General features: G+C 54.8%; 1 protein-coding gene across 5 annotated transcripts; it reads left to right on the forward strand.

Annotated features, from left to right (window-relative positions):
• The first annotated feature begins 9,449 nt into the window (after nt 1-9,449).
• Nucleotides 9,450-20,266, forward strand: FGFR4 (fibroblast growth factor receptor 4). 5 transcript variants are annotated; one of them, XM_069476164.1, is made up of 18 exons: nt 9,450-9,632; nt 12,010-12,153; nt 12,814-13,077; nt 13,171-13,239; nt 13,368-13,534; nt 14,440-14,563; nt 15,086-15,276; nt 15,401-15,539; nt 15,864-16,057; nt 16,127-16,272; nt 16,379-16,500; nt 17,671-17,781; nt 17,864-18,054; nt 18,419-18,541; nt 18,637-18,707; nt 18,957-19,094; nt 19,348-19,453; nt 19,586-20,266. In XM_069476164.1, the coding sequence occupies exons 2-18, from the start codon at nt 12,063-12,065 to the stop codon at nt 19,730-19,732; spliced, it is 2,394 nt and encodes a 797-aa protein (XP_069332265.1). In that variant the 5' UTR covers nt 9,450-9,632; nt 12,010-12,062; the 3' UTR covers nt 19,733-20,266. The 5 variants fall into 5 exon arrangements, with proteins under 5 accessions (XP_069332265.1, XP_069332268.1, XP_069332263.1 ...); XM_069476167.1 differs by lacking the exon at nt 12,010-12,153 and having other exon boundaries at nt 9,534-9,632; XM_069476162.1 differs by lacking the exon at nt 9,450-9,632 and having other exon boundaries at nt 12,105-12,397.
• Nucleotides 20,267-20,503: the final 237 nt, after the last annotated feature.

A 20,503-nucleotide genomic window follows, 5' to 3' on the forward strand; every position in this document is an offset into this window, starting at 1 on the left:
TGTCTTCTATTTCAGACTAAAAGCTCTTTGAGGGCAGGAACTTGGTCTTATGTCTTAATCATCATATAGGGTCCCTGGTTCCTAGAATAAGACCTTGATTATGTTTGTTTTGTTTTGTTTTGTTTTGAGACAGGTTCTCATTCTGTCATGCAGGCTAGAGTGCAGTGGTGTCAGCCTAGCTCACAGCAACCTCAGACTCCTGGGCTCAAGTGATCCTCCTGTCTTAGCCTCCCGAGTAGCTGGGACTATAGGCATGCACCACCACACCCAGCTAACTTGTCTATTTTTTGTAGAGATGGGGTCTTGCTCTTGTTCAGGCTGGTCTTGAACTCCTGGTCTCAAGCAATCCTCCTGCCACAGCCTCCCAAAGTGCAAGGATTACAGACGTGAGCCACCACACCCAGGCTGATTATGTTTTAATAACTGCTTGATGATTGAATAAATTAATGGATAAATGAATCCATGTGAGCATGGGCCAGTAGGGACCATTGCTAGGATTTCACAGAAAGACTTCTTGAAGGAGATGAGCCTTTAGTCATGAAAGTCAAAGGAGCTAGGTTGCTGGGGCAGAAGGAAGGTTAGTAAAAGGACCTAGAAGAGATGGGTTGTGGAGTATAGCAGACTGTTTCAGTAATGGCCTCCCATGAATCTTTGCTGTGTCTGTGCCTTTTGCAATGTGACTTTGTCACTACTCCCATCAAGATGTGGGGTCTGTTTCCCAACCCTTTGAATCTGGACTGGCCTCATGACTTGCTTGGATCACAGAATGCAGTAACATGACATTGTGTGACTTCCAAGGCTGGAACTTAAGAGCCCTTGCAGCTTCTACTCCTGCCACTGTGAAAGGAAGTCTGGGCTAGACTGTGGAAACAAGAGACCACGTGGAGAGAGAGGCCAACAGCCAGCTCTATACACGTGAAGGAAGCCATCCTAGACCTCCCAGCACAGCTAATTGGCAGCATAAGCAACCCCAGGAGAGATCAGCAGAACTGCCGAGCTGAACCCACCTAATCTACAGAATTCCCAGAAATAATAAATTGTTTTAAATCACTAAGTTTGGGGATGGTTTATTATGCAGTAAAGGCTCACAGAATCACCAGGTATAACATAAGTTATTTTAGCCTCCTGGTATCTATCTACCTTTCTTCCTCTAATAGGATTTTCCTTGAAGAACCCCACCCTCAACTTATGTAGTCTAGGTGGGGATGATCTCTACCCTCCTGGCTTTTGCTGAAACAATTGAGAAGGAGTTGCTAAATGGGCAGGTCTTGAGCCCAAAGCTATTAGTGGCCTTCTTTGTTACCTCTTGGGGAGTACCTACCTGAGGATATTATAGAACTGCAGGGAAGAAAGCAGAAGAGAGAGTGCGTTTTGACCACACTGTTGGGCCCCCAGAATCCTGCTGTTTCTGAACCCTGATCCACACTAGACCTTTAAAACTGCATGAGCCAGCTGGGCATGGTGGTGTCCTCTTGTAGTCGCATGCTGGAGACTGAAACAGGAGGATTGCTTGAGCCCAGGAGTCCAAATCCAGCCTGGGCAACATAGGGAGACCCTGTCTCTAAAAAAGAAATATATATATTGCATAAGCCTATAAATTCAATGTTTTGTGTAAGCAGATTTGAGTTGGGGTATCTGTTACTTGCAACTGAATGAGAACATTCCTGAGGGTTAGGAAGTTTGATTGGGGCTGAGCAGCTACAGGGCAGAGGACCGTTAGGGTGGGACAGAGGAGGGGATCCCTAGGGACTGTGGAAAAGAGAATTTATTTTTCCTCTGCCCCAGCTATATGCCAGGATCCTGGAATGAGACACAATCTCCCTAGAGGCTGGGTAGTCCCAGCTACTCAGGAGGCTGAGGCAGGAGGATCACTTGTGGCTAGCAGTTCAAGACCAGCCTGGGCAACATAGCAAGACCCTGTATCAAAAACAACCTCTCTTGAGGACTCGGTTACAGATGATTCATGAGAATTGTGATAAAGAGCTACAAAGGAAAATACTGATGCAGCCAGAATGTATAATAGGAGGGCTAAGCCTAAGTTGGGGGTAGGGCGGGGAAGGTCTCCCTGAGGAAGTGACATTTAAACCGAGGGATTAGCCTATGGTGGGGAGCAGGGGGCGAGTGGGGGAATGTTCCAGGCAGAGGGAACAGCATGGACCAAGGCTCTGAGGCAGGATGATTCTTGTCACCTCGAAGGAGGAAGGATGTGCCACCAGGTAAGGAGAGAGACCAGCAGGAGCCGGGTTTCTCCAGGCGCATCGGCCAAGGTTTTCAGCAGTAAGCAGCAGAAACAAACCAGCTAGTTTAAGTTCATGGAACTACCAGGAGCTCTAAAGGAGTGAGCTCAAGCTACATGACCAGGATCCTGCATGTATCATTTCACAGAATAGGTGCAGCGAGGACACCATTGCTGCCTGTGCCACTAGCCCAGCCAGCCCAGGCACTGGATAAAGATCCCCAGTACCCTGCCCTGTGCCCCAGGAGCTCGTGTCACTACAGATCCCACCAGGGAACATGACTCCTGCGCTTCTCCAGGCCCCCCTTGGGCATCGCTGGCTCTCTGGCATGGATGCTAGTAACTGGCAGCATCAAGGCCTTAGCTGGAAGAGGAGCTGGGGTGGTAGCCGGCATTCTCAGCCGGGAGACGAGAGCTCTTCCACGTGGGCGTATTCCTCAAAACTAGGAAAAGCTTCAGATGACAAGCATCCCCTTTATAGGGTGTTACAGGCTAGGAAAAGATTTGGTCTTATGGCAGTTCTAAAATATGTCCACAAAAGCTGGGCACAGTGGCGCATGCCTGTAGTCCCAGCTACTCAGGAGACTGAGGCAGGAGGATCGCTTGGGCCCAGTAGTTCAAGTCCAGCCTATGCAACATAATAATGAGACCCTGTCTCTAGAAATAAAAAAATTACATCTACAGATTTCTTTTATATCCCTCCCTTTAAGAGGTTAAGTTTAATCTCCATCATCCTTCCCCTAGTGTGGGCTGTAATTAGTGACTCATTTTTAAAAAAAAGAATAAGGCAGAAATGCCCAGAGTGTGACTTCTGAGGGTAAGTGATAAAAGACATTGCAGCTTCTATCTTTGTCTCTTGGATCACTGTCTCTGAGGGAAACCAGCTGACATGTCATGGGAACACTCAAGCAACCCTTCTGAGAGGCGCTTGTGGAGAGAGCGGGAGGTCTTCTACCAATGACAAAGATCTTGCTTGGCCAGATTGGCTCCTGAACCTTCTCCTAGGCCCATCCTTGTGCACTTCCCTATAAAATCTAGTTTTTGCAAATAACCTGCTAAGTCAGTTTAGCAAGATCCCCCTATCCTTTATATCTGATCACACTTGATATCTGGTCACCCTGGATGTCAGATCAGGCTCCTCATTCTCTAGCCACCCCCCAGGTGATATCTGGTCACTCTGGTTTGTCTGCAGCAAGGATCCTGTTTGATCAGTTTAGCCAGAATCTACTTCACCCTGATGTTTCCTCTTAGACATTCTCCACCACCCTACCCCTACACTGCTCCCTGGCTGTAAATTCCCACTTGCCTGTGCTGGATTCGGAGTTGAGCCCCACCCCTCTCCCCAGACCCTGTTGCTGTGGTCCCTGTGCCTATCTCAGTGGTGCTGAATGAAGTCTTCCTTACTGTGCTCTAACAAGTATCATTGAATAACTTTTTTCTTTAATATCAACAGTCAGCCAAATATCTGTTATCTAAAACTATTAAGTTTTGGAGTAATTTGTTATACAGAAATAGGTAACTAATAAAAGTCTTTATCGTAAAAGCCATAGGATTTCACTGAAAGGTTTTTGGCAAGTAGCAGTGAAGACAGGATGAATTTGCTGATGTAGACGCTGAGTGCTCTGGCCAAGGCGCCAACAGAGGAGAGTGGACGCACAAAAGGAGGAACGTTTTCTACTGAGGAAGAATATTAGGAACCTTTTATTTATAAAGGTTTAAAAAAAAAAAAAGTCTTATTACCCTAAAAAGAATTCTTTGGTTCGCAAATGAAATGTTCGAAGGGTTGTATTTTGCACGGCTGGATCCAGGTGTGCTCCATCTCTTGGCCTCTTGTTTCCTACGTCAGCTGCATTTGCAGTCAGGCTCTCCCTAGCAACTCTAGGCTTCCATACGCACAGTCCGGGCTCCTCAGAGTTAGTTTCCCATTAGTTCCAATGAAAAAGACCTAGACTGGCTCTTATTAGCCCTGCTTGGTTCACATGCTCATCTCTGAACCAGTCACAATGACCTGGGAGATAGAATATTCTCATTAGCCAAGTCTGGGGCACATGCTCACCACAAAAGTCAGGGAGGGGTGTTGGCTTCATCCAAATCCCCATGGACTGGGAGTAGGGGAGGACTAGGACATCAAAGAAAAACTGAGAGGCTGTTACCAGAGAGAGAAAGGGTTTAGATGTCCACTGCAGGGTGGCCAGGAAGGGTCTTAAAGAAAAGGGAATGCCTAAGAGGAGTCCAGAAAGCTGAATTGCAGGCATCTGGTGGGATAGCTGGAAAGGGGTCGGGGTGGGCAGGACAGAGGGAGGACGCTTGGCAACAAGAGCAGCATGTGCAAAGGCGCATTCCAGAGGGCCCCGTGGAGCTCAGTGCAGCCGGAAAACAGCAGGTGTCTCTGGGGAGAGTGGAGATGGCATGGGAGACAGCAGCAGAGGCCAGTCCTGAAAGCCCCTGAATGTCAGACCGAGGAACTGGGGGTGCCAGTGGTTGGTGGGGAAAGGGAAGTTGAAGCTGAGGAGTGACTTGCTTAGATTCGTATTTTAAAGAAGTCACTGGAGGGCTGATGAGGAAATTGGTGTTGTGGAGACTGTTAGGTGCTTCTCCAATACTCAGGCACCCTTCTTTTTGACAGACCCCGCTTTTGTTAGGGAGGCCATGTGGCCAGCAGAACGACTGCTATACTTCCCCAGCCTGCTTTGCAGCAGGCGGAAGCTGCGTGTCAGTCTGGCCAAGGAGACGAAATCAGAAGTTGCTGGGTACAAACTCAACTCTGTAACTTCTTTCTTCCTTCTGCCTGAACACAAATGTGATGGCAGGAGCTGAAGCCACCATCTTGCAACCATGAGAGAAAAGTCTAGAGATTGAAGAGTCCTCAACCCTGACTTGAGAACCCACCTGCAGGCTTGGGGCCAAGTGAGAGATGAATAAACTCCTGTTTTGTTTTGTGTTAAGCCTTTGTAATTTAGGTTTTCTGTTATTCACCCCCAAACAAAATGCTTCATGGTCCAGGTGGGCACCAGGCAAAGTACAACAGGGTGCAAGCCCTTCTAGGTTTCTTTCCTGCTTCCCTTTAGACCATCAACCCTCTAGCCCTTTCTGCCCAACCTTGCCACTTTCCAGCTGTCCTGCCCTCCTCCAAACAAATGTGTGTGCCAACACCCAGTGGGTTTGAGGTTTGTAGGCCCAAGGGTAGAGAGAGCAGAGTCTGGCAAGCTCCCAGATGTCTCCTGTCCTAGCTAGCCAGGACACAGATCCATAGTACCTGGGACCAGTGGATGAGGGGACTGGGGAGGCTGCTGACACTCTGAGAAGCACCAGGACTAGTCCAGATAACGCCTCCGACCCCTCCTAGCCCATTCTCTTCCATCCATCTTGGTCTAAGGAGCCTCTGCAGGGCCCTCCCAGGCCATCAACACCAGCCCCAGGGTCCCTGCCTCCACAAAAATGCCCTAGGTAGCCTGCAACTCATGGCTTTCTTGTCTCCAGAGTATAAATTGGACGTAAATGTGCCCAGAACCAGGGATGGGTGGGAAATGGGATAAGAGGGGTGAGGGAGGGGTAACCCCACAGTCCTTCCCTCTCAGTCCAGGAGTTTGTTGCCCATGCTTTTGGGTGGGTCCTAGGCCCCTAGGTGCTAACATTCATGTTGGCTGCTTTTTACTGAGCATGGGCTGTGCACCAGGCATTGGCATGGTACTTCATGTATATCATCACACTGAATCTTCACAGAAGTATTATTCCCATTTCACAGAAAATGAAACTGAGGCTTGAGGGTTAAGTGACTTGTCCAACGTTACAAAGCCAGTTAGTCTTCAGGATTCACACCCAGATCTGCCTGACCCTGCCACCCAGCCTTTAACCACTCAGTTGCTGTCACTGCCACCTCCATTTTGAACAGCCAAGCCAAAGCTCCCTAGAGCCTGTGGGAGAAGCCAGGGTGGAAAAGGGTTGGAAAAAATGGCAAATTAATAACAATTGTCAATTCTGAGTAGCAGCTATATTTTTAAAACTTTCTCAAAATAAAAATTGTTTAAAAGATAAAGAAATGAAGGAAAGAAGAAAAGAAAGAACAGGATGGGTCAGCGGATGTGGCCAGAAGTAGGACCAGGCCAGGGTTGGAGTGGGGCCTGGGCAGGGCCGGGCCGGCTCAGTGGCAGCCCTTCCACACAAGAGCCCCAGTGTTCCTAGCCGGCTGCCATCCAAGAGCAACATCGTTGCTGGCAACGTCTGCCCTCTCCCCCGACAACTCTGCTCCCAGGCAGGTGGGGAGTGGGGCCTGGTCTCAGGAGATCCTGCTGGCACTCTAGGAGCACAGAGTCTGCAAACCCCTGTCGAGGGCCTGGTACCTCATGGTGTCCCATCAGTACTGGCCAAAGGGGCATGGAGAGCAGGTCCCGGCCTGGCCCCCACACACTCGCCTTCGGGTGAATCTCCACCTTCCCGGGCCACAGTTAAGGATGGAGGCAGAGAGTGTCTAATGTGGTGGCGTCAGTGATCCAGCTCTGAGCTCTCCCTGTTTGCCCCCAAAGACAAGGGTTTGAGTTCTGCCATTCACTTTCTAATGACCTCAGGGAAATCATTCCATCTCCCTGAGCTTGTTTCCTCGCCTGCAGACCAGAGCTGAGGATCCCTGTACCATTTGGCTTGGTGGAAGAATCAAAGGATATAATGCAGGTACAACACCTAGCATGTACCTGGCACATAGTGGGCGCTCAGCCAAAGCGAGGACTTCTTCCCTGCCTCCTGTTCTGGTGAAACCCATTCCTATCTGTTAACTCATTCATTTTCCCCAACACTCCTGAGAAGAAAGAAGCAGGAATGTGCCTGTTTTCTGGATGGAGAAACTGAGGCAGGGGGAGGCTAAAGGCAAGATCTTAGGATGGCAGGCTCTCACCTCTGCTAAGAGAGAGGAAGCGTGTGTGTGTGTGTGTGTGTGTGTGTGTGTGTTTGAATGTCTTTGAGAAAGAGACTGCAGATGTGATTGTGAAAGACTGTATGTTAGTAAGCAAGCGAGACAGTGAGAGAGGCTTGGGTGCCCCTCCCTGACTCCCTCAGCAGGTCTCCTGTCTCTGTTTGTGTATCTCCCTCTCCCCACTACAATGTCAGCAGCTCCTTGAAGGGTAGGTAAGGTCCAATTCGCTGCTTTATCCCCGGGATTTAGAACAGTTGCATGCCACATGATGCACCTTTAATAAATACTTGTCAAATGAATGAGTGAATGACTTTGTGGGAGAGCATCGGCCTCTGCCGAGGGTCAGTGTGAGAGGTTGTGCACGTGGGAGGGGGACCAGACAAGGGATGTGGGGAACATACCCTGGGGATGCGAGGGACTGCCAGTCTGAGGGATTTGGGCATCTTAGGAGGCAAGGAGGTTGCAAGACCTGGACTATGAAAGCCTTTGGTTTGCCTTTGGCTCAGGTAAAGGCAGGAAATGCCCTGGAAGTTGAATGAAAGCCTGTAGGCTCTAGCTCCTGCTGGAGGCTCACCCTGCCCCTCCCAACAACCACATTCACTCCAGGAGCCAGCAGAGGGCCAGAGGTGGGGAGCTGAGCCTAGCCAGGAGTCAGGCCCCTCTGGGCAGGCAGCTCCCAGGGCCAGGAGCTTCATCCTTCCTGGGAGCTCCAGCAAGGTGAGACCCTGGAGAAGGGACAAACCCTTTTAAAAAAATAATCATTTTCTGGACAGCTAAAAATATACATAAAAAATTAGGCGGGCATGGTGGCGCATGCCTGTAGTCCCAGCTACTCAGGAGGCTGAGGCAGGAGGATCACTTGAGCCCAGGAGTTTGAGGTTGCTGTGAGCTAGGCTGATGCCACCGCCTCTAGCCCGGGCAACAGAGCAAGACTCTGTCTCCAAAAAAAAAAAAGAAAAAAATAATCATTTTCTGATTTATCTTTGGGAGGAGGCCATTCTTTTGTTGGAAAAGGAAAAGAAAAATTAAAAAAAACAAATCGCTTGAATAGGCCTTTTAGTTATGTAAAGAAAAGCCACCAGCCCTTTGGGAGTGAAAGTGGAAAAAGCTGGACTCCCAGCATAACAATGGGAAAGGAAGTTGCTTCTTAGGTGAAGGTCTCCATACCCTGGAGGGGACACCGGAGCTCTCTGGGAGCTTAGGAGAGCAGAGGGCTTGAAATTCAGGTGAGAGGTGGGGGGTGGGGATGGAGACTGGTTGGCTCCTAGTTTGGCTACAGTCTAGATGCTCAAGAGAGAAGTGCTTACAGGTGAGGGGGACCTGAGCCAGGTGGGGGCAGAGCTGTCTGGGGGCACCTACTGTGTGCCACATATTTAATGGGTCCTAAATAATCATAGCTAGTATTACTAAGCAAACGCTGCTTGCCAGCCTTACACATAATAGTATGTCTACTTTTTGCAAACAACCTTTTGAGGGTGATACTATCATTTACCCACATTACTGACAAGAAAATGAAGACAGAGATGGAGTAACCCGCAAGGGCCTTGTGTGATGGTGCTGAGATTTGAGCCCATGCCATTCAGCCCTGTAATCTGCGCTCTGAACCACTCCACGCCATCCTCACGGGAGAGAAAGCATCTCAAAGGGGAACCTGGCAAGTCCAGAGGGCTTCCTGGAGGAAGTGAGCTGAAACCTAATAAGATGGAATTAACCAGACCAAAAGGAGAAAGGGCATTCTAGGAAATGAAAATGGCACGTGCAAAGGCCCAGGCATAGGGTGGAAGCAAGGAAAAAGTGAATGAAGGTTTCATCTGGAGACCTGGGCAGGGACCAGGTCATGCCAAAAATCTATATTATAAAGAGCTATGGAAAGCTATTGGAAAATTTAAAGGGTGGTTGATACAGTCGGACTTGTATTTTAAGTATTACTCTGAATATTGTACAGAGAACAAATGAGGGAAGAGGATCTGCTGTATGAGGACTGCGCAGAAATCAGAGCCAGGTTGGGCCAAGGTGTCAGTCCCTGAGAGGTGAAGAGCAGGGCATACAGCAGGGTAGAGCACTAGAACTTGGAAGCCTCGCCTGGGGGCTGGGTGGGGTGAAAGAGGCGGAGTCTGAGGGGGTGTGTAGTAGGCTGGGGCGGGGTCCCGGGATTGGGCTGCTCTGGTCTGGGAATAGCGTGGCGGGTTCGGGGGCGGGGTTCCAGGTGGGCGGGGCTCTGGGTCGACCCTGGCCACGCCTTCCTCAGAATACACTGGCCCAGGAGGGGCTGGGCCCGAGGTGGGCGGGGCAGGAGCCGGGCCGCCCGCGACCACGCCGCTGTCGCGGATACTTTCCTGGCTCTCCCGCCGCGGGCGGAGGAGCGCTGGGGCTGAGTCTGCGGATCCCGCTGGGTGCAGGGGTCGTGGCCGGCTGGAGCTGGGAGCCGGGCGGCCGAAGAGCCAGGTGAGCCAGGACGCTGTGCCAGGAACAGAGCCACTCAGGCTGGAGGTGAGTCCCAGGCTGCGCTCCCAGCTGCCAGGGGGTGAGCGGCGACGAGGCTCCGGGGCTACCCCCTCGCAATCCTGGGGACCTGGGCGTCCGCTCGGCGGCGGCGGGGGGTGGGGAGGAGGGGGCGGTAAATCAGTAACCCGCAGCGCACACAGGGCCTTTTGTCCGGCTCCGTCCAAAGAGCACCCTGGCCACGGAGCTGGTTACTCATTGCCCACCGCGGCGGGGGCGGGCTGGCGGCCTGTGCAGCTACCCCTGGGGACTCGCACCTCCTCCCAGGCTGACCCTGTAGGGGTAGGGGAGGAAGAGCGCGCTTGTTCCTGAGCAGCTGGGCTGTCTGCGCACCGGGCGTCGAGATGAGGGAGCTGAGGCTCCGAGAAGTGCAGTCACTTGCCCAGGGCCCTCCAGCGCGTGAGTGCGGGAGGCTGGAGGAGAACCCAGGCCTGTCTGATGCCAGAGTCAGGCCCTTCACCCCCACGTGCCAGGTGGTCGCTTTAGCGGTCAGCAGCCACGGGTGATCCGACTAAGGACTCTGAGGTTGTGAGGTCAGGGCTGCCTGAGAGTGGGAATAAAACCCTTGGGTCTCCCCACCATGCTACGTCCCGGAAGAGCTACCCTCCCTGCAGAGCAGAAGAGGTAGAGGGTTTTACAGAGAAGAGGTTAGCTGAACTTGGGAGGTGGGGTGAGCTCAGAGACAGTGGCATCTGAGCCAAGTGGAGGAAGGGATTGAGGGGTACAGAGGTATGGGCAAGAGAGCAAATGTGCCCAGCTTTGAAAGCCAATGGCTTCAGTGTTCCTGAAGGGGCAGACAGGGTGACCAAAGAGATTGGCAAGGGCAGAAAGGCCTAGGAGGCTGGAGAAACGGTGTGGACTGGATCCTGCTGGACACAGGCAGCCATTAAGGAAAGCTGGGGGGTGGCATGGTCCTTCTGGAGGGTGGAGGCTGAAGAGCTCAGGAAGAAGATGTTTGCAAAGGCCCAAGCAAGAGATGACCATGGCCTACCCTGGTAGGGGCAGGGGAGGCCAGATGGACTGGAAGTGGGGTGGCATTGGCTGAGGAGAGGGGGTATGGTGGGCTTCCCAGGCAGGGTAGTTCCAGAGACACCAGTGCCACCTGGCTGTTACCCAACCCCAGGAAACAGCCAGCAGGCCCTGGGACTACACTGGTCACCCTGTTCCCCTGCCCCATCTGAGGCTCAGTTCTGAGTGTTCCATTTTGAGGGACAGAGACATCCTTGGTAGCATTTGAATGAGGGTAACCGGCTGGGGGCGTGTGTGTATATATCACACCTGGCAGGAGCAGCACCTGAACCAAAGCAGTCCTATGAGGAGAGTAGCCCAGAGAGGGACAGAGGGATTTGCAAGTTGGTAAGAGTCAGGATTTGAACTTAGCTCCGTCTGATACTTAAGAGTCTACATTCTTTACAAAATCCTGTGTTGCCTCAGATGGAATTGCAGGGGCACAAAAAGCAGAGGTAGCTGGGGAATGCAGTTCTGGTTCAGAATGAGGAAGAGCTTCCTACTTGCCGTGGAAGGGCTGTTTTTTGTTTGTTTGTTTGTTTGAGACAGAGTCTCGCTCTGTTGCCCGGGCTAGAGTGCCGTGGCATCAGCCTACCTCACAGCAACCTCAAACTCCTGGACTCAAGCGATCCTTTTGCCTCAACCTCCTGTGCCACCATGCCCGGCTAATTTTTTCTATATATTTTTAGTTGTCCAGCGAATTTCTTTCTATTTTTTTTTAGTAGAGACGGGGTCTTACTCTTGCTCAGGCTGGTCTCGAACTCCTGAGCTCAAACAATCCACCCTCCTCGGCCTCCCAGAGTGCTAGGATTACAGGCGTGAGCCACCATGCCGGGCCATGGAAGGGCTATCTTGTTGGTTGTGAGCGCCTAGCCCCTGGAAATGTCAGTCGTGCTATAAGGAGTGGGGTCAGATCAGATAACATCCAGATGCTGAAGTTTGGCCTTGTATTATACTTTACTTTTTTTGGGGGGTGGGGAGCTCTTCAGCAATAAATTCATTTAGTCAGCAAAAAAAAAATTATGTGTGCCAAGAGTGAGCAGAAGATATGTCTCCCTTCTCTGCTTCCCTCCAAGAAAAGAATCCCAAAACTGCTCTTTCTGTGAACTTGTGCCAGGGTCTCAGCAGGACCCAAGGAGAGCAGGAAGCCCAGCCCAGCCCCCTTGCACAACCTACTGTGGGGGCCTGGACTCTGGCAACAGCAGAGCTGGTTCCAGTCTCTGTCCTGCCGCTGCCTGGCTGGGGACTTGGACAAGTCTGCTTACCACTTCCTGACTCTGTCTCCTCATCTGCAGAAAAGGGAAGAGCACCAGCAAGGTGCACGTGTAGCAGGAGCTCTTTGCCCTCCCTGTTTTAGGAAGGCAGTCGGTGGGAAGTCCAGCCTGGGTCCCTGAGAGCTGCAGGAAGGAGATGTGGCTGCTGTTGGCCCTGTTGGGGGTCTTCCTGGTTGTACCTGGGGCTCCAGCCTTGTCCCTTGAGGCCTCTGAGGAAGTGGAGCTGGGTATGGCCTCTAAGGTGGGAGAGGGTGGCTGGGGTGGGAAGAATGGGCACCAGGAGGGGGCTGCTGGCTGAGCAAAGCTGGAAAGGATCCCGCCCAGACCTTGAGAAGGTGGCAGCAGGGCAGGGGCCAACTGTTGAGACCTGGTCAGTGTTCGGCTCCCAGCAGCATCCGTCTATCTCTGTGTCTGCGAAAGAGGACTGGCCTTGCAAGGCACAGGCCCCTGAGCCAGGCTGCAGAGCTGGTGGTGAGCCCCTCGGCTGTGTGGCGTGTGTGTTGGGTGTGTGTGCTCTGTTCATTGGGAGTGTGACTTGGGAGGTCCAGGCAGCATATGTGGTATGTGCACTGTGAGTGCGATGTGCCCCAGAGGTGTGGTATGTGCCCTGTATGTGGCACCTATATATAGCATGTATGTGTGTGTGCGTGCCTTGGGGCAATGGCATGTGCACTAAGTACTTGTATATGTGACATGCCCTAAGAATGTGGCATTTGCCCTGCGTGTAGCATCTGCAGCATGCAGTTGTGTGTATATCAAGGAGCCGTGGCTTGTCTAGCATGTGTCTCGAGGTGCCTGTGCCCTGTGAGTGCAGCATGTTCTCCGAGTGCAGAGCCTGCCTCAGATGCTGCTGCAGAGCTCGCTGACCTGTGCCCTTCTGCCCACAGAGCCCTGCCTGGCTCCCAGCCTGGAACAGCATGAGCAGGAGCTGACTGTGGCCCTTGGGCAGCCTGTGCGGCTGTGCTGTGGGCGGGCTGAGCGTGGTGGACACTGGTACAAGGAGGGCAGTCGCCTGGCACCTGCCGGCCGGGTACGGGGCTGGAGGGGCCGCCTGGAGATTGCCAGCTTCCTACCTGAGGATGCTGGCCACTACCTCTGCCTGGCACGAGGCTCCATGATTGTCCTGCACAACCTCACCTTGGTTGTAGATGGTAAGAGAGTCTGGCAAGGGGTTACGGGATGCCTGGAGAGAGAGACCTCCCCGTCTTGGACCTCAGGTGCCACTTCCCTCTGTCCTGACGTAGACTCCTTGACCTCCAGCAATGATGATGAGGACCCCAAAACCCATAATGGGCACACTTACCCCCAGCAAGGTCAGTACGAGTTCTCAAGGACTCTTGTCCCCACTACCCATCTAGTCACTGATGAACCAGAAGAGACCTGTGTGGGAGCAGGTGGTCATCCTAGGGGCTAGAAGTACTCCCTTCCCCTCGCCCCCCAGCACCCTACTGGACACACCCCCAGCGCATGGAGAAGAAACTGCATGCAGTGCCTGCTGGAAACACCGTCAAGTTCCGCTGCCCAGCTGCAGGGAACCCCATGCCCACCATCCGCTGGCTCAAAGATGGACAGGCCTTTCATGGAGAGAATCGCATTGGAGGCATTCGGGTGAGTCTCTGGGCTTCAGGACCATCTGCTCCCCTCTCTTCATTCCTTCATCGGTCCCCTCATACCTATAAATTGAACACACCTGTAACAAGTCTGCTGAGGAAGGCAGCTCTGTGTACCCAGAAGGAGCCCTAGACTGTGGACTTGGGCAGCTCTGGTTCAAGTTCCCATTCTGTCCCTCTCTGGCAAGTGACTTAACCTCTCTGCCTTAGCAATTCCATTTATAAAGTAGGAAAAATCACTGATCAGTTGGTATTAATAAGCTTTAGCATCTCATTCTCATAGTGAGACCCTACAGGGTCAATCCGTGCTGTAATGAGGAAGCTGAGACTCGGGGGGTGACAACCGGCTCAGGGTGGCACAGCTGGGGAGAGGCAGGGCTAGAAAGACTCAAACCCAGGGCTCATGGACTTTTTGGAGCGTTCTCCTTTGTGTGTGGTCCCTGGCCTTGGCCTGACCTCCTCAGGGCCTAGAAAGCTTAAGAAGAGCCCTCTGGGCCGGGCGCGGTGGCTCACGCCTGTAATCCTAGCACTCTGGGAGGCCGAGGTGGGCGGATCGTTTGAGCTCAGGAGTTCGAGACCAGCCTTAGCAAGAGCGAGACCCCACCTCTACTAAAAATAGAAAGAAATTATATGGACAGCTAAAAATATATATAGAAAAAAAAATTAGCCGGGCATGGTGGTGCATGCCTGTAGTCCCAGCTACTCGGGAGGCTGAGACAGGAGGATCGCTTGAGCTCAGGAGTTTGAGGTTGCTGTGAGCTAGGCTGACGCCACGGCACTCTAGCCTGGGCAACAGAGTGAGACTCTGTCTCAAAAAAAAAAAAAAAAAAAAAAGAAGAGCCCTCTGGGAAGGATCTAGCCTCATGTGCTGGGCCCCTGGCTGGACCCTTCCTCTGCCCCCAGCTGCGCCATCAGCACTGGAGCCTGGTGATGGAAAGCGTGGTGCCCTCGGACCGTGGCACGTACACCTGCCTTGTGGAGAACTCTCTGGGCAGCATCCGCTACAGCTATCTGCTGGATGTGCTGGGTGAGCGGATAACAGGGAGGCCATGGGGCAGGGGGCCTGACCTGTCTTGGGCTCAGTCATGCCCTCTGATAGGGCCTGGTCTGGCAGGCAAGATGGACTCAGTCTTAGATGAGTCAAGCAGTTCCGAGTGACCAGGAGGGTCAGAGAGAAGCACAGAGGTTAGTATGGGCCTGGAGGAGCCGGGGTCTGCTGGAGAACTGAGGAAGGCATCCAGACAGAGGATACAGGCTGAGTTAAGGTCCTAAGTAAAAAGAATGCCCTGCATTTGCAGGGAAGTGTGTACCTGGGGTGTGGCATTTATGTGGGGAGCCAGGCCATGGAGCATTTTGAATGCTAGACTGAGAAGTTGTCCTTGACCCAAAAGTAACCAGGAGTCATGGAAGGTTTAAGCAGAATAAGCAGGAGCCAGATGAAGTCTAAAGTGTATGTCAAGAAAGTCCCTCCCTTGAACTGGGGAGGCAGGTGAACAGGGTGCTCTGTGGGTGCCACTGATCAGGGTTGACAGCCTGGCCTGGCCCCCAGAGCGGTCCCCGCACCGGCCCATCCTGCAAGCAGGGCTCCCAGCCAACACCACGGCCGTGGCGGGCAGCGACGTGGAGCTGCTCTGCAAGGTGTACAGCGACGCCCAGCCCCACATCCAGTGGCTAAAGCACATCGTCATCAACGGGAGCAGCTTCGGCGCTGATGGCTTCCCCTACGTGCAGGTCCTGAAGGTGTGGCCCCTGTCGTGCCTGAGCCCCACCTTCTTCCACTCATGGTGAGGGGTCCCCAGCTGCCCTCCTGACTACAGTGTGGCCCCAGGCTCTGTGTTTCCTGAGTGTGTGTCCCCACCCCCAGACCGCAGACATCAATAGCTCAGAGGTGGAGGTCCTGTACCTGCGGAATGTGTCAGCGGAGGATGCGGGCGAGTACACCTGCCTGGCAGGCAATTCCATCGGCCTCTCCTACCAGTCGGCCTGGCTCACAGTGCTGCCAGGTGAGCGCTGAGTGGGCCGGGACAAGCTGTGAGATCCCACTCTGGTCCAGCCGTGGGCTAGGGCCTGTGGGGTGGACAGTCTCCCTTGGTCTGTGGGGCCTGGCTCGGGATGTGGTGTATGGTTTTGTGCGTTTGATTCTGCGCCCGTCCATGAGAGCTCTGGGGTATCGGGATCTGGCTCTGGGTACAACTGTAGAACTGTAGCTTTCTCCGTCTGTGTGTGTGTGTTGGGAGCTGTGAGGGCCCGAGTTAGAGGGAGTGGGGCTGGCCAGTCTGACCACTGACAGTCAGTCTGTCTGTGTGCGTGTCCATCTGCGAGGGCAGAGGAGGACCTCACGTGGACAGCAGTGGCACCCGAGGCCCGGTACACGGATATCATCCTGTACGCATCGGGCTCCCTGGCTTTCGTTGTGCTCCTGCTGCTGGCCGGGCTGTATCGAGGGCAGGCGCTCCACGGCCGGTACCCCCGCCAGCCTGCCGCTGTGCAGAAGTTGTCCCGCTTCCCTCTGGCCCGACAGGTACTGTGCCTGCCCCTCCCCCACGGCCCAGCCTGACTCCAGCAGGGAACCAAGTCTCTCGCTTTGCAGTTCTCCCTGGAATCCGGCTCCTCGGGGAAGTCAAGCTCCTCCCTGGTGCGAGGCGTCCGTCTCTCCTCCAGTGGTCCCCCCTTGCTCGCCAGCCTGGTGAATCTGGACCTACCTCTCGACCCGCTGTGGGAGTTCCCTCGGGACAGGTACAGCTGTGAGAGTGGGAGCGGGGAGGCAGGCCGCATGGTGGGGCCGCCCTTGGCAGAGTGACGCACCGAGGCACGGGCTTTCTGAGCTTTTCTTCATCTCCAGGCTCGTGCTTGGGAAGCCCCTAGGCGAGGGCTGCTTCGGGCAGGTTGTGCGCGCAGAGGCCTTCGGCATGGACCCCACCCGGCCTGACCAAGCCAGCACCGTGGCTGTCAAGATGCTCAAGGGTGAATGTGGCAGCCGGGGAGGGGTAGTGCTGTGGTGCTGGGACTAACAGAGGGGCTCCCGGTGCTACCCGGTGAGCACTGGGGCCAGAAGAGGCTGTGGGATCCCACCCTTAGGCCTGCAGCCCACCTCTGCTAGTGACCCTGGCAAGTCACTTCTGAGCCTCAGTTTCCCTTTGTGTCACATAGAGTAAATAATAGTCCCTAGCTCCTGCCCAAGGTTCGTGAAGAATGCCTGGAACACAGTTGAGGTTCAATAAATCTTGACCACTGGGGTGACTGGGGATTGATACCCCCTCAGTCTGGTCCATGTTAGTTGACCTCATTCCCCACAGTTATGCCCAAACATGCCTCAGCCTCCCCTGGACCGCTGCCGAGTCTGTCCCGCTGTGTCCACCACTCTAGGAGAACAGCCCTTCTGCTGAACTCAGTGCCAGACCCCAAGCCACAGCCCTAAGATGCTGGGGCAGGCACACCTGGGCCCTGCCCATCGAGACCCCTGCCTGCTGTCCCCCAGGCCCCTCTGCAAGAATGACCCAACCACTGTTCTGCTCCCTCCCTCCTCTCTGCACAGCTGGGGCCACCTGGCACTTCCTGGGAGGCAGGGCTTAATAAATATGCATTGTGAGATTGGTGTTGGGGGGGGGTGTTGTGTCATTGCCCAGGGCCACAGGTCAGCCCCAGGGGCCCAGCCAGAGCAGACTTCTTCCCACCACCCTCTCGCTGCACCCTGCTCTTGGCTCCCTTAATTCCCAGGCCCTGGTCAGACAGACCCCAGGGAGCCAGCCTGTTTCCTGCCCCCAGGAGCTCTCACCCCATTCAGGGACTACTCCCAACCCCTCCAGACACAGCTTCCTCCTGCTCAGAGCTCTTCCCCTCTCTCCTGTTTCCTGGGCCTACCCGCTGCAAGGCCTGCTTCTTTTAGATCCTTAATCTAGTTGCGTCCTTGCAACTGCTGTGAGAGATAGGGGGAATCCACTGTTCTCTTTCATATAAGGTGATCCCGAGGTTCAGAGAGGTTAGGAGACTTTTTCAAGGTCACACAGCTCAGCAGGGATTCAACCCCAGACCTAGCTGACGCCTGGTCCAGTGCTCCCTGTCCTGTCCCCTACCCGGAAGCCTCCCGTGTACAGCTGGAGGACAGCTTCCTGACCGCAGCTGTTTCCCTTGCAGATAATGCCTCCGACAAGGACTTGGCGGACCTAGTCTCTGAGATGGAGGTGATGAAGCTGATTGGCCGACACAAGAACATCATCAACCTGCTGGGTGTCTGCACCCAGGAAGGTGGGGCAGGGCGGAGGTGGTGGCACGGGCAGTTGGGGTGCAGAGCCGTAGCTTCAGCAGCCTCCCTGACCCCACTCTGTAGGGCCCCTGTACGTGATCGTGGAGTGCGCCGCCAAGGGCAACCTGCGGGAGTTCCTGCGGGCCCGGCGCCCCCCAGGCCCGGACCTCAGCCCTGACGGACCTCGGAGCAGCGAGGGGCCACTCTCCTTCCCAGCCCTGGTCTCCTGTGCCTATCAGGTGGCCCGAGGCATGCAGTACCTGGAGTCACGGAAGGTACGGGGGCGGTGGACAGCTCTACTTTCTCCATGTCCGCGCTCTCATGCCTGTGGCAGCAAATGTCCCGGCTTCTCCCTCCCTCCCCTTTTGCATTACCCTAAATGTCCCCAAGTCCTATGCAGCTGCCACTGCATGTCCCCATTTGTTAGCTCTCATATTCTCTAACCCATAGACTAGGCAAAGGAAGAGGTGATACAAAAGAAGAGGGCGTTGCCCCTTTCTGAACCTTGACTTCCTGGGCTGTAAAATGGGTGGATGGTCCCTCCCCTCAGCCTTACCGTGCAGTGGTGAGCACAGGGTCCAGCCATTATTAGGTCCTAATAAACCTCAGCCCCCTTCCCGTTCCCTGCTCTGCCCCCAGTGCATCCACCGGGACCTGGCTGCCCGCAACGTGCTGGTGACTGAGGACAGTGTGATGAAGATCGCCGACTTTGGGCTGGCCCGAGGCGTCCACCACATTGACTACTACAAGAAAACCAGCAATGTGAGGGGAGCAGGGCGCAGTGGGTGGAGGGGCTGGGCCTGGAGGGGGCACTGGACCCGTGGGACTCAGCACCAGGCCCCTTCTCTCCCCGGCAGGGCCGCCTGCCCGTCAAGTGGATGGCACCCGAGGCCCTGTTTGACCGAGTGTACACACACCAGAGTGACGTGTGAGTCCTGGGAGCTGGGGATCATCATTGTCCTACCCAACAAAAAGACAAGGCACTTGCCAAAGTCACATGGCCCTAGGATTTGTGCACTCACATTCTCTTTACAATCAGGCCTGGGACCCGAGTGGGGCCCGATCCCCCTTCTCCTGTGCTAGAGGATCATGCCCACAGGGTCCCCCATCCTGGCCCCCAGGAGTAGGGGCGAGGGGAGAGAAACCACGTCCTGCTGAGCCCTGGTCCCACCTCCAGGTGGTCTTTTGGGATCCTGCTGTGGGAGATCTTCACCCTCGGGGGCTCCCCGTATCCTGGCATCCCCGTGGAGGAGCTGTTCTCACTGCTACGGGAGGGACATCGCATGGACCGGCCCCCACACTGCCCACCAGAGCTGTGAGGCCTCACCCACACCCCACTTTCCAGTCCTCATCCTCTGCCCTGGCCTTGGCCTCAGGGTTTGACCCTGACCTCAAGGGCAGCACTAACTCCTCCTCCTGTTCCTCCTCCTCTTCACCCCAGTGGGGAGTCCTGGCCTGGCTTCCACTGGAGGGCCCCGCCCATCGAAGCCCCCCGGGGACCCCACAGTCCTCTCCTGCCCCCAGGCCTGAGGCTCCTATGACCGCCCCCCCCCCCCCCCCGCCCCCAGGTACGGGCTGATGCGTGAGTGCTGGCACGCTGCACCCTCTCAGAGACCTACTTTCAAGCAGCTGGTGGAGGCTCTGGACAAGGTCCTGCTGGCTATCTCTGAGGAGGTACTGCTCCCCCGCTGTCCCCTGCCCTCCCCTGCCTGTTCCCCTCTGGGCTTCCCCCGGCCTGACTGCATGGACCTGCAGCAGCCCGTTCCCAGTGGCTGCCGAGGCTGACCGCTCTGCTCCCCACTGCAGTACCTCGACCTCCGCTTGACCTTTGGGCCCTGCTCCCCTTCTGGTGGGGACGCCAGCAGCACCTGCTCCTCCAGCGATTCTGTCTTCAGCCACGACCCCTTGCCACTGGGGCCCAGCTCCTTCCCCATCCCCAGGGTGCAGACATGAGCAGGGGCATGAGGTTGTGTGGGCGGGTGGGCTGGTGGCCTTGAGCCTCCTGGCTCAACCACAACCTGGCACAGTGCTTGACCTTGGCAGCCCCAGGCCCCGGACCTCAGGGTGCTGTCCCAGATCTCTAGCTCTGCTTTAAGGAGGTCCATCCTTGGTCCTGGGGTTCCTAGTTAAGGCTTCTTGCCCTGGCCTTGGGTTCCCAACCCAGAGTTCAACCCTGATCTCAAGGCCCTGCCCTTGCCCTTGTAGTTATGGTGCCATTGTCCTAGTGGCCTGAATGTTAGGGTTATGCTTGGCCTCCTGGGCCCTGGCACTCGTCCCCAGCTTGGGGGTCTGGCTGGGCCTGGCTGCAGAGCTGCTATCCTAATCCTAAACCTCCGTGCTTCCCAGCACCAGTTGAGAGGTTTTGGGTCTCTGAGCCCCATTTCCCCAAGCCTCCCGCCGCTGCAGCTTGACCCAGCATCTTAGTGGAAGGAGTGTTGTCCCCTGTGCCCCAGAGAGGCTGGAAGCTGGCCAAAAACACAGGAGCAAATGGCCTTTTATAAATTATTTTTTTGAAATAAACTTCTGTGTGCCTGGTGTCTTCTCTAAGGGACATGGAGAGGGAGGAGGGTGGAGGGATACCCCAAGCTGGGTGCTTTGCCTGGGTGACACACACTGAGGGCTCTGTGCCAGGCCTTGGGTTTGCATCCAGCTGCCCCAGGAGGCTGTGCGTGCCTCTGTGTCTGTCCATCTGTCCGACCGGCACCATCTTACGCATGCGATGGT

This window comes from Eulemur rufifrons, chromosome 7 (genome assembly GCF_041146395.1).
Source record: "Eulemur rufifrons isolate Redbay chromosome 7, OSU_ERuf_1, whole genome shotgun sequence".
NCBI lineage: Eukaryota > Metazoa > Chordata > Mammalia > Primates > Lemuridae > Eulemur > Eulemur rufifrons.

Coding starts and splice junctions, on each gene's coding strand:
- FGFR4 (XM_069476162.1), top strand. CDS start 12,196: ATGGGCACCAGGAGGGGGCTGCTGGCTGAGCAAAGCTGGAAAGGATCC. Junction 16,058..16,126: donor GCTTCCCTCTGGCCCGACAG/GTACTGTGCCTG, acceptor CTCGCTTTGCAG/TTCTCCCTGGAATCCGGCTC. Junction 17,782..17,863: donor GGGTGTCTGCACCCAGGAAG/GTGGGGCAGGGC, acceptor CCCACTCTGTAG/GGCCCCTGTACGTGATCGTG.